Genomic DNA, 23271 nt, shown 5'->3' on the forward strand with positions numbered 1-23271 from the left:
TATTGCTAATAGTGCTTTGATTATTATGTGTGTGGGTTGTTTGCGGGACGTTATACCAATGATGTTGCCTGGACCTCTTCCTGTTGCCTTTAAGCTGGTGCCTGTTGCTCTACAGCTGAGGACAAATGTGCTGCCCCCTCCAAGCTACTGAGAAGACAAACACAGTCCTAACAGTGTATTCAGGAGAAGCTCCTTACCTTGTGAAACTCTCCTGTTTACTTAGAAAGAATTTTTGTCCACACTTAAACAGCTATTATGGTTTCAGATAGTAAAAAAATGTTTTCGGGGGACAAAACGAAGCAAGATCATGGAATGCAGAGTGATAGTTGTACTATATGAAACAGTGTGGTCAGGGACCCCTTTCTTAGGTGTTGACATTGAGTAGAGACATGAATGAAGTCAAGAAATATGAGGCAGAAAATAATTGAGCTTAGAGACGAAAGCAACATACAAGTACATGAGGAAAATAAATGCATATGTGAATTATATATTTTTATATTTAGTTTTGTAGGCATTATATCTTCAAATGTCTATTGGACTAGTGTAGTTCTATTGCAAGAAACAGTGAAGGCTCAAATTCAAAAATTCCAGTGTGAACCTGATTATTATAATATAATGGCCAACAGAAGAGAATTGGGTGTTTTGCTAATTAGAAATACGATTAATAGATATTTTCATACTGATAGGACACTGATTATGTGGGAGATGAAAATGCAGATTCCACAGCTGATCTGATGGAAATTAAGACAAGCAAAGAATGAAACTTAGTAATTAGGATTGCTCTATGAGAGACAGTTGGTAATTAATTTTGGTGTTGGACTTGAGTTTTTATTAAGCTATCTGTCAGTAAATCTAAGTAATGGCACAACATTTTGTCAGTGTGGGCAAATGTCTTTCTTCTGATCCAGAAAGTAAGATATTTCTTTCTACTGAGAAACTGACTCAACTTAACAAATACTAATCTATACTGGAGGAATTTTACAGTGACTAAAAAAAAATAAAACTCCTTCCCTATGTGATTTCCTTATGGAGGATAAATTAACCCATTGTCAGACAGGTATAAAAAGCAGTGAATTCTAACAATAAATCATACTTCATGCTTATGAGTGCTTCATTTGTTATCTGTCACTAGTTGATCAGTCATATTGCTGTTAAAAGCAACTGGCAATTAAATAATTGTACTTTACTAAGTCGTAGTACCATTTGTATAATCAGATAGTACTTGACAAATTTTAATGTTTCAGGAGTATTATACACCCCTCTGTTTTAATTTCCTTACATTTGCTTCTGTTTCCAGTTTGTGTGTGATGTGGTCTGCATGTGCATAATGACACAAATTTTTGATATTAATAATTATGTATGAGAGAGTTTGCATGCAATCTTGAAAGAATATAAATAAAAATATAAATTGGAATTTGAAAGATAATGAGTACATTTGCCAAGTGAAAAAAAAGAGACACGGTTTTATTTGTGTCCACACAAAGGTTGTTACTTGGTATTTTGACATGGATTTCAGAAAGTCCTACATGCTCAAAAATAACTTTCCCAATCTTCAGATTGCACCACTGGGAATTGCTTTGAACATCTGAAATGTTTCCTGTCATTGTTAGTCTTCTTGTATAAAGTGAGTAATCCAGACAAGGTGAAATCTTGGACTTTTCATCTAACTTAAAAGCCTTGGCAACTTACCTCAGAAGAACTTAATAGATAATGGTCTTGTGACAATGAAATTAGACAAAGGATAATCATCTAGGAATAGAGAAGAGTCTGCTGGGAGATTAAATTTTTTTCTGATTGCCTGTTTTGCACAGGGTTGCCCCTGCATGTTCCATTAATTTTGTTTTAATAGATCTGTGATTTTTACATGCCTTTAGAAATTCACATTTCCTTCCAGTGGTCCTACATAGTCTATTCTGGTAGTACCACTTCAGAGACTAGGATAAAGACTTTCCAGATTGCAAGTGTGAATTTTCTAAAAAGCAAGGATGTTAAGACCCTGAAGTTGGATGTTCGAAGGAGAACTCACTTAAGTATGGAGTTCTTAGTCAAGTTTCATCGTATGAGTTTATGGATTTTTTGAGAATAATATATGCTATTCGTTATTAAAGAACTCTTAATTCTTTAAAAGGAAGTATGCTGATGTGAACACTGAAATATATTTACTTGTATATTAGAAACATCAAAAATTTGATAAAAATAAAATAGCGTAGGCATGAATTTTCTCAAATATTCTTAGTAAATTTGAACACTTAGTAACACTTCTATTTTCGGCTGCTCATCTGAGAATTGTATTATGCCCAGAAAAGCACTTAGTCTGCCTCACTGACATGCTGTAAATGTCTATATGTTCTTTTATGGATTAAAATGCTTAAAATTAGCACTTTCATTATTAATGGCAGTGTTAGGAATAGCAATGCTGTGATTTTTTCTTTTTATAAAGTTTTTTCAACAAATGTATATTTTGAAACCATTCATTTTTACTAAGTGACTCTAATTGACTCAAAATTGCCTAAAATTTTATTCTTTTTTTTTTAGTTGATACAAAATTATTTTATAATGTGTTCTAGATTTGACAATTCTAATCAGATGAATGCAAAAAAAAAAAAACCAGCCGTCAAAAATTGCTATATACAAAGGTATTTAATATCACTTCAACTTCAAAAAATTGTTCCTCGGAAATGAGACTATCATAATAAATAATCAAGTAATGCTTATTTAATGAGGAAAACCACAACCCAAGATAAAGTAGGAACTTTTTGTGGAGAGGTAAGAAGAGTATTCCATTATGCCATGTAATAAAAATAACATGACAGGCCCAAAGTAAGTTATATTGGCTATGTGACACAGTGGCTCTATGGAAGTGAGCAAGGGGAATATTTCTTTGGAAACAGAATATAGTTCCCCCAAGTAAAGTATAAAATCAGACACGTTGGTTAAGATTAGAAAATAAAACTTTTGAAGCACCCAAATAAAGTTTATTGTTTTAACGTTGTAAAAAGTCAAAGCATATAAAGAACCATCGATTTTATATGTAAAAGTGACGCTAAGCTAACTCTATTATCCTAAAACTAAAATTAAATTAATATATTTCTTGAAAGATACCATATTGGAATCTAAAAAAGAAAAAGACACAAATGAACTTATTTACCAAATAGGAACAGGTTCAAAAAACATAGTAAACAAACTTACAGTTACCAGGGGGAAAGGGTGTGGAAAGGGATGAACTGGGAGTTTGAGATTTGCAGAAACTAACTATTATATATGAAACAGATAAACAACATATTTATACCATATAGCATAGGAAACCGTATTCAATATCTTGTAACCTAAAATGAAAAAAAGTATGAAAATGAATATGTGTATGTACATGCATGACTGAAACAATGCTGTACACCAGAAATCGACACAACATTGTAAACTGACTATAATTCAATTAAAAATAAATTTAAAAAATAATGTATTTCTTGACATTAAAAAAACATAATTTCATTTTCTGGTGAAATCTATTAAAAATGGGAAATTAGGTTCTACAACCAGAAAGAGAAACACTGATTAATCTGTGTATTTAACCAGATCTGTGGATTCTCATTACCTTAGAAATTCACAGCAAATGAAGTATTGACATACAAAGCAGTGTAAGTCTTGAGAAAATGCATATTCTCTACTATAAAATGCTAGATAGCATTACCTTGAGCATAAAGCAGATTCTTAGTCATTATTAGTTGATAGCATGAGGATATTCTGGCCATATATGAAGTAGTAAAGATAAACAAATAGTGGGAAAAAATTCTTGTTTTAATTCTTGTATTATATACATTCTACATCAGTACAATGCCAGGACCACAGAGGGGCAATTGCTTTGGAAAAAAAAAAAAACCCAGATGTAAAATAATTATTTTTAGAATAGCAAAAAAGCTAGTATTTTTTGCTCAATAAAAACCAAGTAACCAGGAGGAAGAAGATAGTATTTCTTTTCTAACCAGCATAACATATATATTCAAATATATATTGAAAATGTATAAAGCCATATTTGGGAAAAGATAAAAAAGCACATCCTGTCTATAGTTCCTCCATGCAGTAAGGGAAAAAGGAGATGTATCTGGAAAGAGGTAGATTGTGGGGTTCCATAAATCTGTAAAAATGTATCTTCTTTTAAGACATATAAACAAAATATGATAAAATGTTGACTTCACTTTATTGATAAATACATGGATAATTGCTTAAATATTCTCTGCACATTTCTGCATTTTAAACTTTTTCATAGCTTTAAAATTATTTTTAAGTTGAAATGTTTCCATAGTTTAAATGTTTGGTTTCTTTGTCACATGATCTTCATGTACTTATAGCTAATATTCATCCAGCTCAGTTATTAGTAGAAAGGAAAATATAATAGTGGATGTATGGAATAAGAGATACAGTGTTAATGGTTATCTCATCTACAGAATTAGATATTTCATAATGTTCAAATATACATCAATTTCAATACTCAAATGAATTATAAAGACCACCCTTATATTACTACGAGGAAGCTGCAGCCCCTTGAATTTCTTGACGGGTCCAAATACAAACAGCTAATAGTTATAAAAAAAGAAATAAAAACCAAGTAACCAAACTTATATTTAGCCCTTAATCCTCTGGGGGCCTTTTGCTTTTAAAACATTTCAACTCAGCTATAGGCCTTTTCTCTTTTAAATCCGTTTACAAATCTTGTTAGTTTATGTCTTTTGGTTTTTATAATAAAATTTTAGTAATATGCAAGTCACATTACAGCTATCTATTTAAAATAAAGATATAAAAGAACAAATATGACAAAAATTCCCTCTTAAAATAGAAGAAAAAACATAAAAAAGCACTTCATGTCCCCACAATTCTGGAAGGTTTATATGGGATCATAAATATACTCTAATATTGCAAGATCCAGCTTAGAGGCTAAGGAATTGTATTTTAAAGAATGTGCAGTTTTTCTTTTCACCATAATTTTAGTGAGATCCTTTGTTCATTGTCCAATTTTCCTGATTTATTTGTCTCATCACACTTATTACTCTCTGACATACTATGTATGTGATTATTATTATTATTTACTGTTGTTTCCCACAATTGAAATGTTAGTTTTGAGAAAGCTGGATGCTTTTCTTTTATTATTATTATCATTATTATTATTGTTATTCTTAAAGTTTTTTTCACTGTGCATTCCTAGTATCTAGATAATGGGATAATATATATCTCTTAGTCTAGTTAAATGCCTGACATATAGTAAGCACTCAGTAAATCTTTCTTGGTAAATTAATGATGGCATATGATTTTTAAAATCCACTAATTATCAATTATGTTATGTGGATAATGAGAATTAAAAAAAACAGTGATAATTCAGATGTTAAAATGTTTTCAGAATTGAGGATTTGGTGACACTGTTGAATAAATGAACTAAAACTAATTGAAAACAGAAACATTTATTTAAATGAAGACGTATACTGTTTCTACACTTGCATATGGCTTACATAAACCCTTTCTTGTAAAGCAGAAGGAAAGTGGGAGAAAATAAGTCGTGCTTCTGTATCCTATGAATAGGGGGAATGGAATGAAGGGGGTTCATCAATGACTCTGAGCTTGGACCACAGTAGCATCTGTATATGTCTTATGAAGTTACTGCTAAAGACTCCTCCACAAGCCCAAGCAACGTTGTCTGTGGTGATGAATAATTAAGATCCTTGTACAAACTACAGTTATCTCTTTTTAGGTTTACTCCCAAGCTTGGCCATAGTTCTTCAATTAAGATTGCCATGCCAAGATAGTCCAGAGAAGGCTCCAGTCTTGGCCATGGGCTTAGCTCACCATTTTTAAGCTCTATCAGTGAGCCGGGGTCATTAGGGAAAGGAAAGGAAAGGTGTGAGCATGGCTTTCCCAAGTGGCTGGGAAAGCTAGAGACAATCACAGGTTAGTGAAACAGCATCAACGATGGCATAGATGTACGGAATAAGAGATCTGGGTCTATTTAATTCTTGTGTTATTTATTGTGTTTGGCACATAGTTGTGGTGCAATAAATATTTGCTGAGTAAATGAATATATGTGTGATAATTTAGCTGGACATTAGTACTAGGTTTGATTTTCTTTTCCTTTACAGTTTGAAAATATTACTCCATTGCCTTTTACGTGCATTGATGGTGTTGAGAAGCATAATACCAATCGGAGTTTTCATCTTTTGTTGTTGAATACCTGTCTTTGCTAGAAGCTTCCAATATTTTCTTTTTGTGATATTCTTAAATTTTACTATAACAAATTAAAGTATGTGTCTTTCCCTCACCTTTATGTATACCTTTTAGTGCTTTAAAAGGCTTTTCAATATGAAGTCATTTAAAAAATTTTTTAAATGCTTTTATTTTGAAATAATTATAGATTCATGAGAAGTTACAAAGAAATTGTACAGGGAAGTTCAAAATCCCACACAGAGTATAATATAAAAACCAAGAAATTGCTATTAGTATATTCTATAGATTTTAATGAGAATTCTCTAGCTGTGCAGGCACTCGTTTGCCTCTCAGGGAAACTTCTTTTACTACTATTTTGGAAATGCTTCATCATGTGCAGTCATTTCCTCTGGGAAAAATTTCTTTTTTCCCCACTTTTCTTCAGGAAAGAAGAGTGGGAAGGAAAGAAAATAATCAGGTTACTAATCTAGCCTACAGTTAGTATTAGTCACTTCCCAGCCTTTTACCTGGTACGATTAATTTTTGGCTTCTCAGCAGGAAAAGCCTGAGCAAAGTTCAACCCCTAACAATGACAGGGAGCGGGGGAGAAAAAAATTATGTGCTAACCTATTTCCTTTTTGTGACATGGCCCTTTTCCATTGGGGTTTACAGTCTACTCCCCAGATCCATTAATCTCCCTCTTGCTTTCATGGTGTTTCAAGGGTTAGTTTTGGAGAGGAACAAAAATCCTGTTAATTTCCTTTTTTATTAAACACTGCACTGACTATTAAATACTATCCTTGCTTAATCTGTGCTAAAATTTATATCGTGTTCCAGTATTTTTGTTGATGCTATCTGTCTGAAATGATTGACAGCCTTTGTCTTAGTTACTTGACTGACCTTGAGGTATTATTTTCTTGCCGTGGAGCATTTGCTATTAATCTTTCTTTCACAATTTTCGTTCTCTTTTTCTTTGCAAGAATAATTATGATTGCCATTACATTATATTATTTGTCCACTACCAAAAAAACATGTCCATGAATAATGTCTTCAAAATTTTAGTGTTAACTCACTAGACCTACCTACTTAATACATCTGTACTTGGATGCATCAGTTGCCTCAAGTGTAAGCATGTCTAGATGCTAACGTATTCTATTTCAAGCATGGTCTTCCTCTGGTGTCCCCATTACACTGACTAGTCCCATCATCCATCCCGTTGCTCAAGCCAGAAACAAACTGGAAATAGTTCTTGACACTTGCTTCTGTTTCATTCCCCATATCCAGTTCATCACTAATTTCTGCTAATTTTATCTCTTGAGTGTCCTCAAGTCTTTTTATTTTTATCCATCTCTACCACCATTACCACATCCAATTTCTTGCCAGAGGAATTACTGGAGCCTCATGCTGAGTACACTATTGCCTCATTCAAGTTGTTTTCCATAATTAACTATTTTATTTTTAATTGCTAATATTTTTCTTTTTTGATAATACAAACTCTTCTGTATATATTAAAATTTCTGTCATATATTTTAGAAATATTGCTTATATATTCTTATTAACCATAAAGTCACTAAAAATACTTTATATTTCATGATATTTTAAAATCTGCTTCCTAAGACTTAGGAAAAAATGTACAAAGAAAATATATGAAGAGCTTGAAATTACATTTAAAACATGTTTGAATATGTTTTATATAACATTCCCATTGTCTTGTTCACTCACCCTTCCATTCTCAATTTAACAGATATAATATAAAAAGAGCTTACTCTGCTTGGTTTCTCATTATTTGTGTTTTTTCATGCCAATCCAGTTAGATGATTTTGAATGAATAAATAAATGGATCAGTCAATGTTTCTGTGCAATGTTTTTCATGAAAAAAGAATATTGGTATTCTTTATCCAAAATGTAGTAAGAGATGCAGATCTCTACACATTTGTAAGCATCCATATTAATTTCAACTGCACGGTAACACGTCTACTTCTATAAGTTTATATAGGAACTTCTTCAAATGTTCAAATTTTGCTTTATTTTTTAAATCTTAAAATGTTCTATTATAATCAGAGTATATAAAATGAATCACTATCAAAAAGTGTCCAATAATCAGAGAATGCTTTGGGTGATGAATTGTAGTTATTAGAATTTTATATTCTATCCTCTATACAAAAACACATTCTTCTTTATAAACTGAAAAAGAGATCAATTAAGTATCACGTCAAGATCTCCATATGCCCTGTGAAATATCAAATCTTTTAAATTCTACCAAATTGTGAGTTTAAACTATATTACTAATATAGTTTACACAATTATGAGTACAATTCATTACTAAATTTATTACTAAGTAACTTCATGAAACAGAAAAAAAATTTAATCTCATATTCATATAACTTAAGATAAATGTGTTCTGCAGAGTTAAAAAAAAAAAATATTTCCTGGAGCATTTCCTAAGCCTTGGTAGCAGTGGCCTTTCAAATGTCGTGCATGTTACGGAGGATCTAAAATGTGCATGCAAGGGGCAGGAAAAGAAGACTAGCAAGATTCATTGAGCATTCAGTTTGTTCTCGATGTCTTCTGTGGTACCATATTTACTCTTTCCTTCTTTACTTTTTCATTACTTTTATCAGATGTTTTTATTTTTAGAAACAATAATTCTACACATTTTAATAGAACAGGTGGAAATATAATAATACAATCTAAAGTTAAGTTTTTAGCTACCACATTGAATTGTTTGTGCTTAAATAAAATAACTAAAATGCTTAGAACAGATCCTAGTATATAGTAATCACTCAATAAATATTAACTATATTTAAAATATTATCATGTAACCCTTAATATATTTTAAGTAGTCGCATTAGAATTGTAAAGTTGTCATGTTAAAAATATGTATTAAATAGTTGACTATTTAAAATACTAATCTTTGTTTTCAACCCCTTTACTTAATGTCTAGCTATTGCAGAAACAAAAATTTTCAGGGCGCTAAAGGACCTCCTTTTATTCAAAGTTACGTTCTAATATTTGTCTTAATTTTTCTGCAATTATATTTTAACTTTAAGCCACAACACACAATATATTTAGGAAGCTTTAGGCTCTATTTTTCTTCTACTTCTATTTCTTCCATTTCTATTATCACCAGGCAAGCATATTTCATTTGGTTGTCACAGAAGACTTTGTTCTATGTGCCTAATGCTTAGTTCTCACTTTTTAAATCATTCTTGAAATATACTTGCAAGGTCTTTCATTTATACACCAGTGATGTTTACCAGAGACTCTGCCTGCGTATCCACTTTGCATCCCTCCAGACAGCAGTGGTTCATCAAGGTAGGCAGGGACGGAAAACTTTAAAACTGCATGAAAGACTGAAGGATTCACTGAAGCTGTGGACCCACTCAGTGTTGTCTTTACCTGAAGGTTGTTGTATTCTCTTGTTTTGTTTCATTATGATAAGGAATATAAATTAGAAAAACTACAGGGAATAACTCTCAAGATGTTCAAAGCTAAATGCAGATTGACATGCATTTACTATGTAAGTTAAAAACTTTGATTGCAAAGGACAGTTGGGAATTTGAAATATTAACAAATGCATTTTTTAATCCTTTAAGTCTCTTTTATCATCTGCTCTCTCATTGTTTAAAATCACAACAGTGGAGGTTGAGGTTTATGGTCCAAGAACATGAACACAAACCCACAGACACACACTAAGACATTAGAAAGATAACAAATGAACTTTGAATAGATTTTATAAAATCTAAGGGAAAATGATAGCATTGAAATCCTGGGCTTTAAATCAGATGAGAGTTCATGGTGGTAGAAGGGCAGGAGGTGGCTGAGGGAGAAAAAGTACTGAGTTTCAAAAGGCTTTATGTCAGGAATCAAATTATCAGGAGACGTTCCAATGCAAAGAGAGTCCCCAAGTATGAGGAATATTTTAGTAAAAGTGAAAGAACAGTACAGTAAGTGCTAGAAATTCCCTGAGAAAGGCACCTGCAGCCCACTTGAGTGGGGACAGTATGGGCTCACTTCCCCGCAGGTAGCTCAGGAAAACTAGAGGTTGCCTTGAAGCTCCGTGCGCTGCCTGAGGGAGCCCACAGACTGAGTTCCGTGCTCGGGGACTAGGGCCTGGCAAGTCTTTTGCATCACTGTGGTAGAGAGCAAACAGGATTCACCCAACCCCTGAAAACGGGCAGAGATGGTGCTTTTAGACAGAAAGAACCTGTAATTTGCCTAAGAAAATGCAGATTGAATAGAAATGCTGACCATGGGCCAAAGCAGTTCCAAAAACAAAGCAAAAAGTGCTAGTGCAGGACCAGAGAGACCCAATGAGGTTGACTAAATCCAAGATAAGATCAGTAGCAAACAGGATAATCCAGGCAATAGGCATCCATCCCCCCACCACGCCACAAACAGGAAAGCTGGGAAATGAGCTTCCTCTGCTCCTGCCGCAATTTTAGTACCTCCCTGTGTAGTGCCCAGTAAGCAAAGTGATTGGGTTAAGTTTATCAAGTTCAAATCTTAAACATATTGAGTTTAACTTGAACTGGAAAAAATTAGCATTCCATCACCAGAAATGAAGTGAGCAAAATTCAATTTTAGAAAAATAAAGAATATTCGATTTTTAGGAGAAGCACATTGGTGCTTATGAATCCATACTTTCTCCAGTTGTTACTGAATACAGCTTTCCAGTCCTCCTCCATGTCATGCTGTAAAATTATTTTGAGCCTTATCTCTGGAAATGAGAATTCCCAGATAGCGTTTATGGTACAAGTTATAGGTCTTAGTGTTCAGAAAAATTATGGCTTATTTCTTCTTCAAATCATGAAAATCGTCTTCTAAATTACATGAAGGTAATGTATTTCCTAGGAAAAGAAAAAGTTAAACAAAATGTTTTTAAAATTTGAAATGATAAGAAATACTTTCCACATTGCTTTCATATTAGCATGCTTATGAGCGTGCTCTGGAACTGTCTTCTGTAGTTATGCTTTGGGTCCCACACTCTCTGAGGGTTTTATATTATTATCTGCAAACAATGGACTAATACTGCGTTTCCTTTTGTGTATGTGCAAACATTGCATTTAGTTTTCCATTTTTACATTTTGCATAGCTCACTGAGATGCAATATAAAGTGTTTAATTGCTTATTCCTTAACTGCTGAAGTATATACTTTCATTACAGCTTTAAATTAAAGATTTAGAATCAAAGTTATTGCTTTTTTAATACATATATGAAGTTATGTACTCCAGGGTTTGTAATAAGTAACAACATCAATGTTTCTGCCAACCAAAATTACTTAAGTAGAGCATCTCATTATAATGACAGAATACCTACAGTCTCCCCTTGGGATGTACTACAAATATTGAGTGCTATTAAGCTTATATTTAACATCCAGAAAATTATACCTTGATTAAACTTGTGTATCTTTAGATAATAATAAAACATCAAATTATTCTATATATATTTTTGTTGGCTTATCTTCTGAAATAATAGTACTTTGCCTTTAGTTCATACATATAATTTTTAAAGTCTAAAATCTAAAGACAGTTAAAGGAATTGTCATTTATATTATTTTGTAGAATTTTTAATTTCCAAAACTTATAGAAACCTTGTAATGTCTGGTGTCAACTATGCATGAGTAAAGTACTTTCTGTAAAATTAGGTTTTATGTCCATTTTTATCAGTTTGTAAATTCAGTTACTGTATACAGTTATCACTAAGTTAGATTTCTTGCTGTATTCCTTGGGTCAGTTAAATATATGCTGTATCTTGGAATTTAATCTCATCACATCTTTATTAGTTGATGACCAGACACTATAGGTAGAAAAGTTGGTAAGAAATTGTTCCTGGCTTATAATCTATGTCCAAAAAATAAAAACACTATTAAGTGTATTTATAACTAAATATATAAAGGCATTGGTTAAAATAATTAAGGGAGCAATAAATTCTGGGGGAGCAAAGGAGAAAATGATGCGAGAAAGAGTCATTTTGGGTGTAATCAAATGTTGCAGTTGCTACTCTCTAGATACACAACCTAAGGAAAGTCACAGTAACTTCTGCCTCAGTTTCCTCAGTGTGTAAAATAGGGCCACTATTAGTTCCTGCCTGCTCAGGGTTGTGGTAAATTAAACACAGTGGTGTAATATACACAGTTAACATGGTGCCTGCCTGGTAAGGACTAATAAATGTAGTAGGATGTTTTTGTTTTTTTTGTTTTTCACTATCTGATCTGAAAATACAAGTTAGGGAGTAATCAGTGTAGAGGTGTTAGAAGAAACACTGGTATTAATGCAGTGGTCTAGTGCCACTGGGCTGTGCCTTACCAAATATAGGCTCTGGATCTCCTGCATCCAAATTGCCTTGCAAAGGAGGAGGTGCTCTTTTAAAAAATGTATTTCTAAGCTGACTGACAGATTTTTATCCTGGACTTCACTGAAGCAGAAATACTGGTGGTAAAGACTTGGAATTTTGGTTTTTAACAAAATTGTCTTACGACTCTCATGTTTGCCTAACTGTGAGAATCGCTCATATGAAGTATCAAAACACCACATACAAAACTGCAAAGACCATCAACATTTAGAACTCAGGAAAAGGAAATGCAGCCCTGCAAGAGAGTGAGGAGTGGCCACAGATATAGATGCAGGAAGCAGTACAAGGGAGCAGTGTCTTAAAATTCAAGGGAGAAAGCGTGTTAACAAAATTCACAATTGCCTGTCTCTAACTCTTATTCTACAATTCTCTCTTTGAAAAACAAAGAAAAATATTTCAGGCAAACACAAAAATGTTATAATTATGATTTGTATTTCTACTACCAATCTAAGGAAACAAAAATCATGGAGTTAAGTCTTCTGTTACCTCCTCACAATTGCATCTTCTCCTCTTGATGCTCTTCTACCCCATGCGACAAGCATGTTAAATGTAGTATTTACTATTTTCTGCATTTCGTTATACTCATACATATCTATGTATCCCTCTTCCAAATGCATATTTTGAACTTAAATTTTTTAATATGTCTGCTTTAAAATTAAATTTTAGCTCAGTATTACTTTCATGAAATTCATCCATGATGATGTATTGTGGCTTAGGTTCATTTTTTATGCTATATTTTGAATTATATTTTATGAAGACTCTACAATTTGATTATTCTATCTCTTATTGATGTTTAGATCATTTTCTGTGTTTCTATGCCATGAATATTCCTGTTTCCTATGTACAAGGGTTTATCTGTTCTCATTGTAATATTGTTTTTATTGCCAAATTGCTCTCCATACTTATACCAATTTACATACTCATCAAGAATATGCTTTTAGAAGACAGTTTCCCATGAATCTCCTGCTTTTTTGCATATCACATGTACAGGAGCACTGTTTTTTTAATTCCAGCTAATCTTTTCAAGGTCATTTGCAGAGTAAACATCCTCAGAATGTAGAGATTGTGCCTTCCTCTGGAACAAAAGGAAAGCCCATTTAATGTTTACTATAATAAATATAATTTCTCCCTTTTGGCCAATGGTTGAACAAGTTTGGTTACCATCAGTTATAAAATACTAAGGTCTGTTAAGCTCAATGTCCTACAGATGGGGTACAAATCTGAGGAATATGCAAAATCCAACCGGGCACTTTTGCTTCACCTTGCGTGAATTAGGAGACAAAGGGGACCAGTTTGAATGTAGAACTTACGCTGTCTGCTGTGTCATGAATCCTTTTCTCTGACCCAGCAGTCTCGATTCTTCTGGTGGTGTCTGTGATACTGTTGCAGGCTAACTTGTCAGCTTGTAAATAGATTAAAGTCTTGTCCTTCCACCCTCCTCCCCTACCCCAGGTTTTGACAGGTATAAAAATTCTCATTGTTTTATATCTACATCAAACCTCAGTGTTATAATTTTTAGAAGCCATTGTTTGATGGTGGGAAATAGTATTGTGGCTTTAATTTTCATTTCCTTGATTCACAGGGAGGCTGAGCCTTTTCTCTGATTAGTTATTTAGGTTTCTTCATTTATGAAATACCTGTTCCTATTAGACTCATTTTGCTATTGAATTCTTTTTATTATTTGGTTACAGGAGCTTTTAATATCTTCTAGTTAATTGTATTGGTTCTAGATATCTTTTTCCAAACTTCTGCCTTTATTATCCTTGTTTAATGGAGAGCACTGATGAAAAGAAATTTTTACACTAATATTTTAAATTTAATATTAATTTCAAATTTAAGATTGGCTAATCTATCAATCTTTTCCTTTACTAATTGTGCTTTTCTATTCTGTTTAAGGAAGTAATATCTTACCTGAGGTCATAATAGCATTTTTCTGTATTTTTTTCTAAATGATTTAACTTCTGCCTTTTAAATTTAAGCATTTGATCCTCCTGAGACTGACTTTTCTTTAAAAGATATGAGATAGGATCACATTCGTGTATTTCTTATATACACAACCAGTCAGATGATACATGTTGTCATGTCTTCTGTGTGAACGCCCCCACAAATATTCATATGGGCTTTCTGCTCCATTTCATTATTTTATTTGTCATTTGTCTAGTCCTGTGTTAATAGTACATACTTGAGATTTTCATTTCCAGACGTATAGCAGGCTAGGCAGTATAACTAGGATTTACCCACCCTAAGAAAACAAGCAAATATATATATATATATATATATATATATATTTCCCACCCAGATTGCTTTTGACCTCACCTGTTAACCAACACAGACACATTTGAACTTTGATTCTTATAGTTTGAAACTGAAGAGGCAGACAGGAATGAAAATCCAAGGTCTGTCCAAAGCAAGGGATCATCTATAAAGTAAAAGTGAACCATACTAACTTTTGGAGCATGTCAGAAACAAAGGTACATCTCTAAAGGAATATAACTTTGTCCTAGGCCCCAAAGAACCCCCAGCAGTAGTATTTTTAGCTAAATGATCAATGCACAGTTAAAAATACCAGGAACATTATTATATAATTCTTTTAATTTCAGGCTGGACAGCAGCGATGGTGGGAACAGGAGATTAAAATAAATGGGAATATTCAAAAGGGAGAATTAATTACATATAACTTGACTGAGCTAATTAAACCAGAAGCTTATGAAGTCCGACTGACTCCTCTCACCAAATTTGGCGAAGGAGATTCAACAATTCGTGTCATCAAATATAGTGGTAAGTGGCTTTTCATTTAAAAGTATTTATTTGCCTACTAAACTATCTAGAAAATGTAGGTTGTAACTATATACCAAGTTTAGACACAAAATAAAATTTAGCATATTGACTTTCTGGGATATTAGCCAAGTGACAATAAAAACCACGATAATCAGTCATCATAAATTATAATACATGATTGTAAATGTACAGATATAGAAAAATACTTAATTAATTTTGAACCCAAGTGATAATGTTGGCAATGTCCCATTATTTTTTTATCCCATAAGTTATGATGCAGTATGTCTACTTTTTTTTCAAATTCTTGATGGTTTTAAAATTTATATCATTAAGAAGTTAGGATGTGATTGAATTTAAATATTTTTTAATTAATAGACTTCATTCTTTAGAGCAGTTTTAGTTTACAGAAAATTGAGTAGGAAGTGTAAAGAGTTCCCATTTACACCCTCCCCCCCGCTAATAGTTTCCCCTATTATAAACATCTTATATTAGTGTAGTTCATTTATTACAATTGATTAACAAATACTGATACATTATTAAAGTCAATAGTTTGCATAGGGGGTCATTATTTGTGTTGTAGAGTGATATGGATTTTGACAACTCTGTAGTATTATTTACCTACCATTTCATTATCATACAGGCTAATTTCACTGCTCTAAAATCTGCTGTGCTCCACCTATTTATCCTTCCATCCCACCTGCAACCCTGACAACCTCTGATCTTTTTATGTCTGTGGTTTTGCCTTTTCTAGAATGTTGTATAGTTGGAATCATACAACATATAGCCTTTTGAACTGTTTTATTTTACTTAGCAATACACATTTTAAGCTTTCTCATATCTTTTTGTGGCTTGATAGCTCATTTCTTTTTATTGTTGATTAACATCGCATTGTGTCGGTATACCAGTTTGTTTATCCACTAACCTATTGAAAGACATCTTAGTTGATTTTTTTTGGTCATTTTTTTAATATCATTAATGTTAATATGTACATGTTAGTGATAGTTTCCCTTTTTAAACTACATGTATTTAATAATTACTATTTTAATGTCCTACTTGAACAAAAGTAGGAAATAGTGTAAAACTGTGAAAAAAAGTTGATAAAAATCTTTATAATAGTTCAAACAGAAATAACATTGATTAGCTATGATATTTTAATATAGAACTCACAGATTAACATTTTATCAGTTGAAATTCATGTGCATTTTTCCAGTTGAAGTTTAGAATATTCAAAGACTCATTCTTAAATTGTCAATGTATTTTTCAAGTTCGAAAAAATCACTGGCACAATATTTCATACGTGTTTCATTACTTCAGTGGAATATTATTCTTTTATTATTGATTATTAGGGCTTGAGTTAAAAAGATAATGGAATGCGGGGTTTTTTGCAGTTGAAGTTCTCTATTCTGTTTAGCATTATGTTTTCCTACCTAAGAGAGAAACAGTGAATAGTGCCCAAAAAAAAAAATAAGTATAATTATCAAAAACTCATTAGAGTTGTTTTTCATTTGAAGTCATTTTTCTTCACTCTTCTCATCAGAGTACATTGGGCATGATATATTCAATTTTCATTAAAAAATTTAAGGTATATAATATAGAGTAGAATATTCATACAAGATCAAGCATGTAAAAGCATTAGAATCACTACATATCTTTTTCTTGAATGTGGTCCTTTAAAAAATATATGTTTGCAAAAGCATTAGAGTCACTGGATATCTTTTCTTAAATATGATTCTTTTAAAAATGTACCTTTTGATGTTAGTGATATAAATTTTATTGCAGAATAGCAATTGTTAGTCTGTAATCACTTCTGTGATTCCATCAAGCCAACAAATAAATAACATCCTAGTATATTTTTCTAAATTTTTATTGTCATCTGTTTTATAAAATATGAATGATCTCCTCCTAATATTTATGGTCCCTGCCTGTAACTTGTGAAACTATAGACTACGTAATATGGAGGGGCATTGAAAACCATGTGTTAACATCCTATACAAAATGAAGGCAGTAAGACCCAGAAAATGTCAGTGTCCTGTGGCGTTAAACAACTATGAAATGACTAACTCTGGCTAGAACTAGGGCTCATTCCACCCTGACAGAGAATCTTTACCCATTTGCTCAGTTTAGAAATTATTAGAATTTGTCTTACAGAGACATAGAAAAAAAATCTTCATAAGCTCAGTAGATCTTATTGAAAATTATGAGCTAACAAACTGAAATGAAAAATAAATCTGGAAAACAGATATTATGTTTGGTTGCAACTTTAGTTGCCTTTATATTCTTAGGCATGCTTATTAAAATCTTAAACATTTTAATAAAAATTACTTTTATATAATATAGACGGGTAAAGTGTATGTACTTTAGTGTATGTAGGCATATAATGTATATAGCCATCTATAAGAAATTAGACATGGAATTTAAAGAAGAAAAATAGGCTCACTTCAATATTTTGAATTTAAAATGGCAAATTTTCAGAAGGTTAATTGTGATATTTATAGGAATTTAGTATCTAAAATATTGTAGAAGTCTCAAAATTTAGTCTGGTCAGAGGTTACATGTAGATGTCACATTTCTTAGAACTAAATTATAATTCAAAGATGCTATTTCTTTCAAAGACAATATATAGAAAAATTTGTAATTTTACATTATTCTAATTTTAAAATAATTTTGATTTTAATAATTAATTTTCAAATTAAAACATACTGATATCTTGCACGGAAGGGAAGTATTTTTTCTCCACTTCCATGGAACTAGTAAATGTATAGTTGCTTCTCTGTGTTATTCATTTCATAATTTGCAAAGGGAAATGCAGAATCAGAACTAAAATAATAGGAATAGTCTACCTTTTCTATGCAGAAATATTAAAAAGTAATTGAGAAATTATTTTGTTAAAATTGATCTCAATGTACTAAATGTAACAATTATGTATGAACATGTTTTGTGCGTATGTGTACATTTTCGACTAACCTACTTTACTAGTAAGAGCAAGTTTAACAAAAGTGGTTAATGGCAAACAGTAGGAATTAACAAAATGGGCAGACTTCTGGACGTTGTTAGAGTCAGCTGCCCATTGTAATCCTGAGAGACTGCAGCGATACTTTTTTTCATCCAGAATGGAACTTTCTCTCAGAGTAATAAATGCCTAATTGATATATAGAGATACCATTTTGTCTCTTATGTTAGATATATTTTTGTTGCTGTTTCAGTAAAATTGAAAGCATTCATTCCTCTTCAGGTAGAAATAAATCAGCATTTGTATTGCAAACAAGACTGTTTTTTTGAGATAAGTATTTCTTCTGGTACACAAAAACGCAAATATGTTGCTTATCTTTTGAAAAGTGTGTGTGTGTGTGTGTGTCTGTGTGTGTATGTTATCATAATTAATAAAATCTTCACCAAAGTAGCTATTGTTCTAGGATGCATATAATGTCATGATATGAGAATTGCTTTGTTTTCATAGAACATGTTCTTTCACCAGAAGTAGAAAAAAACAAAACAAAACCAATAACCCCCCCAAAAAGCTGAAAGTGTAATCTCTGTTGGATAATTGCATTCATTGTTCAAACATCTAGATTATAGGTTGGCCTGCTGTCAGCCTCATTTTTGATTTCTGGGTTTTGTTTAGCACCAGTTAAGATATAAAAGATCAGCAGCTCTATTCCTTGGGAAATGAACAAATCCCACATGCTATTTAGCATTGATCTTTTGGGTACTTTGACGCTCTTATTGCTGAGCTCCAAAGTAGATTCTGTTCAATCCTTTAGAACAAAATGGATTTCAGATGTAATTCTCTGTGGCCACAGTGGGGAAGATCATTAAGTTTTGGTAAAGAACTATGAGACACTGATTAGACTTTTATTTATAAAAGACATTCAAGCCATGCTAACATTATTTTTTGCCTTTCTTTTAGCTCCTGTTAATCCTCATTTGAGTAAGTATATTTTCACTTTAAAAGTGGCACTGTATTTGACAATTAAGAAAAATAAAAAATGTGTTAACATACAAAGCTTATTTAGCAACTGTTCATATTTGGTTTAAAATAGAATGACTTAGAAACAGTAGAACTGGCATTAAATGTGAATTTTAAATTTCAAAGGATATGGATATAAAAACACATTATTTAATATTGGTAATTGACTTTTTATGTTTTCCCAAATATGGAGCCATTTCCCCAACCTGCTTAATGAGTTCTTTCATATAACTGAGACTATTTGTTTATTTGATGGCATTGCATGTTATGTGTATTGCTCTTATTTGTTTCTTTAATTTCCATTGTTTGATTTCTACATTACACTTATGAAATATATTTACCTAAAAAGTTGCTGTTTGAATGGTTTAATCAAGATTTTTCATGAATCACTATTCAACATTCCTATCTTATCTGCAGAAGAAGATAATCTGGTCACCATCTTCTTGATACTATTTCATTTTAAAAAGAAGGATTGGTTTTTGTCTCCTATTTTGTGTCTAACAATACATTGTTCTTGTCTAACCAAAGAAGGAAGAGCCACCTTTGCACTCTTTCTCCTGTCCATTCAACATTCTTGTTTTTCCTATGCTTAGTGAAGAAAATGTCCAAGTCTTTTTTCTCATTTTGCTGTATTCTCTTCCTGCAATGGCCTTTAACAGATTATATAACAAAGACTAAGCTACATAACCTCTGTTCTTGTTGTGTTTCCTACCAAAGATCCTCCTGTATATCCAAATACTAACACTAGATATTTTTTATAGATCTTTATTGTTCATATCTTGCTTCAATGCATAAAAGTTCATTTAGTCATCATAACAACCCTTTAATGTGGATATTATTATCAACTCTTTGAGGTTCATTTTTCTTACAATGTTTAGCCCAAATGCTTCTTCCTCCAAGTACTCCCTCATTTTGATTTTTCATAACAATTTATCTTCATCTATGTGGAAGCTATTTTTGATTTTGTCATATTCTCCAGCAGACTGTAAGATACTTAAGAACTAAATCTGTTTCTAACTTCTCTCCTCATCTCATTTAATTTGTATCTGTCACAGCACTCATATTTAGCAGGGGTTTCAAAGATCATTTGTTAAAAGAACAAATACATAACAGTTTCAAGATTAATTAATTGCATAAATCAGGTTTTCCCTGGCTTCTGCCCAGGGTGATGTTATTGTTTACTTACTATATTGATTATAATGCCTTTGAATGTAAGTTCTCTGACTGCACTTCCAGTAAAAATATTTAAAAACAGTTGTCTGGGGAAGATTAAAACTAAATACAAGGAAAGTTGAAATATTCTAATTCAAGGAAAGAAAATTTGAACAAAATACATACATATTTATAGAGAGGGAATGTTTGTTAACTGATTACTTTAGTCCAATATAATAAGCACCATTATTTTATGGCAACTGAGAAAGTTTTACAGAAGAGATGATATTTAAGCTGGGTCTTGAAAGTTGGGGAGGCTCCTCAGGTAAAGAAGGTGAGGAAAGGTTTGCCTGTCATTGAAAAGAAGGCCATGTTCGCATAATAACTTAGCAAAGCTCAGTGTGTCTGGTGTACAATGTTTAAAAGTTACAGAAGCCAGAAGTGTGCCCTAAAGATGGACAGCCTTAATTGGAATTTGAATCCTTCCTTTAAAAACTTAAATCCATTAGGTCAATTTACCAACTTACCTTCCTCAGCAAGCATTTTATATGTAGCAAAATGCAAATCTAAACAATGCATTGGATTTTCTATTTTTAAAATAATTTCCAGCATAACTCTCTATACCAAAATTTTCCATTGGCTGTGTAGTTTTTGATTTTTTAATGAATAGGTAACATGGTAGAAAATGAGAGTTGTTTAGAAAAAAAGACATCTTAGTCATTACTACATAATCATTTCTCTAAGTTATCAAGAGTAATTATTTTTATGTTATTGATAGTCACATGCATTTTTTTCCTATTAATTGATTTCTTTAACCCTCATTATTGCCTCCAGGTCCCAAATACATATAAGAAAAATGCTTTATCAAGTGAAGCCCCCGGCTATAGATTCAGGCTCTTAATAAACTAGCCAGACATTATTCAGTAAGAGAGGAAAATAGGACAACATGTAAAAGAAGGTCATGTTTTATTTTAAATTTTTGCTAAGGAAAGTTAACTTTTCTTTCCTTCAGATTACTTTTACCTGAGATCTTTTTCTTAAATGCTATAATATTTTAAATTTTTTGACATTTTCTTCAAAATATAATTTACACACACAAAAATTCACCTTATTTTGAGTACATGTCTATAAGAGGTGTTGACCAATTTATACAGTCATGTAACCATCACCACAAAGTTTCATCACCTCTAAAATTTCCCTATATTACTTTGTACTTAAGCCTCCCTGCACCCCAGCCCCTGGCAAACTTATTTTCTATTACTGTGATTTTTCTGTAATACCCAATTAGTTATAACATACTTATTACTTATTCTCCACAGTTCATTAAAAGATATCTTTCCGGTAATGATATTTTTAATGAAGTTGAAGAGAAAATGAAAATTAAGCACTTAGGGAAAAAAATCTAACTGAGAAAAAATATAATTAAAAACATTAAGTATTTCTATTGTGATTCTAAGTTATTTCTTAAAATGAAAAAAATACTGCCGAATCTTACTTCTTATATGTTATTTATAATTATGTTATTTATCATTATATGTAATGAATTCTTAAAATACTGTTTAGCAGTATTTATTCCAAAAAAGATTAGTGTTTTGATAATAAAATTTTGCAATGGTTTGACTATATGTTGACTTAAATATAAATTATAGTTTGCTTGAAACATCTTAATAGGATAAAATGATTTTAGGAATATATATTATATGTAACATGATAATAAATGTGATATGAGTCTTTATATATTGGCAACAAATCAAACTACCCCTAAATGCTTTTTTGCATTTTATCAACTTATATAATCTTTAAGTGAATTTATTTATCCTAAATATCCACTTCCAAAATACACATATACAGTAAAGTCCATGAAATTTTGTCGTAGTTTGCTTCTACATTAGAATCAAAAAATGCGTTTCTTCAATTGAAAAGAGGAAGGCTTCCTATTTAGAATTTTTTTTTAATCGATTAACATTTTTTAACTGAAAGGAAAATGGTTAGTTGTCAAGAGAAACATACTGCTTCCAGTTTCCTCCATGTTATTTTAAATGGAAGGATAATCATTTTTAAAGCTTAATAATATCCCATTATACATATCTGGCAGTTTCTTTTCCCATTCATCCATCAGTGGACACATATCTTTGCTATTGCAAGTAATACTGCAGTGAACATGGAAACGCATATATCTTTGAGGTGCTGATTTCATTTCTTTGACTTATAAGAAAGATTGCTGGATAATATGGTAGTTCTGTATTTAGGCTTTTTTAGGAATCTTTGTACCATTCTTCATAATAGCTGTACCAATGTACATTCCCACCAGTAGTGTACAAGTACCATACTCTGTTGAGTATGGTAACTTTGCAACATGCACACTTAAGTGTGTACGTGTGATGGCTCCAGCATTGTTCTTCTTGCTCACAATTGTGTTGGCAGTTTGGGGTCTTTTGTGAGTCCATATTTAGGAATGTTTTTTTCTATTTCTGTTTTTAAAAATGCCATTGGTATTTTCATAGCGATTGCATTGAATTTATAGATCACTTTGGTTAGTATGGACATTTTAACAATATTAATTCTTCCAATACAAGAACATGAGATGTCTTTCCATTTATTTGGGTCTTTGTTGATTCGTCAGTATTTTGTAATTTCAATGTATAAGTCTTTCATCTCTTTGTCTAAGTTTATTCCTAAGTATTTTATTCTTTTTGATGTTCCTCAAAATGAGATCATTTTCTTAATTCCCTGTTCTGGTAGTTCATTGTTAGTGAACAGAAACACAGATTAATTCAGGGTCATGATCCCAATTTCAAGGACGTCACTCCCAAGGATATCTAATAAATCTGACC

At 31.8% G+C, this 23271-nt stretch overlaps 1 protein-coding gene across 1 annotated transcript in view; it reads left to right on the forward strand.

Moving 5' to 3' along the window:
- The window catches only part of MDGA2 (MAM domain containing glycosylphosphatidylinositol anchor 2), a 693384-nt gene that overhangs the window by 636920 nt on the left and 33193 nt on the right, over positions 1-23271 (forward strand). Inside the window, exons 11-12 of the mRNA XM_010967002.2 lie at positions 15141-15318; positions 19226-19246. Coding sequence (XP_010965304.2) covers positions 15141-15318; positions 19226-19246 — 199 coding nt within the window. The remainder of the gene's footprint in view (positions 1-15140; positions 15319-19225; positions 19247-23271) is intronic.

Source organism: Camelus bactrianus, chromosome 6 (genome assembly GCF_048773025.1).
Source record: "Camelus bactrianus isolate YW-2024 breed Bactrian camel chromosome 6, ASM4877302v1, whole genome shotgun sequence".
Lineage (NCBI taxonomy): Eukaryota > Metazoa > Chordata > Mammalia > Artiodactyla > Camelidae > Camelus > Camelus bactrianus.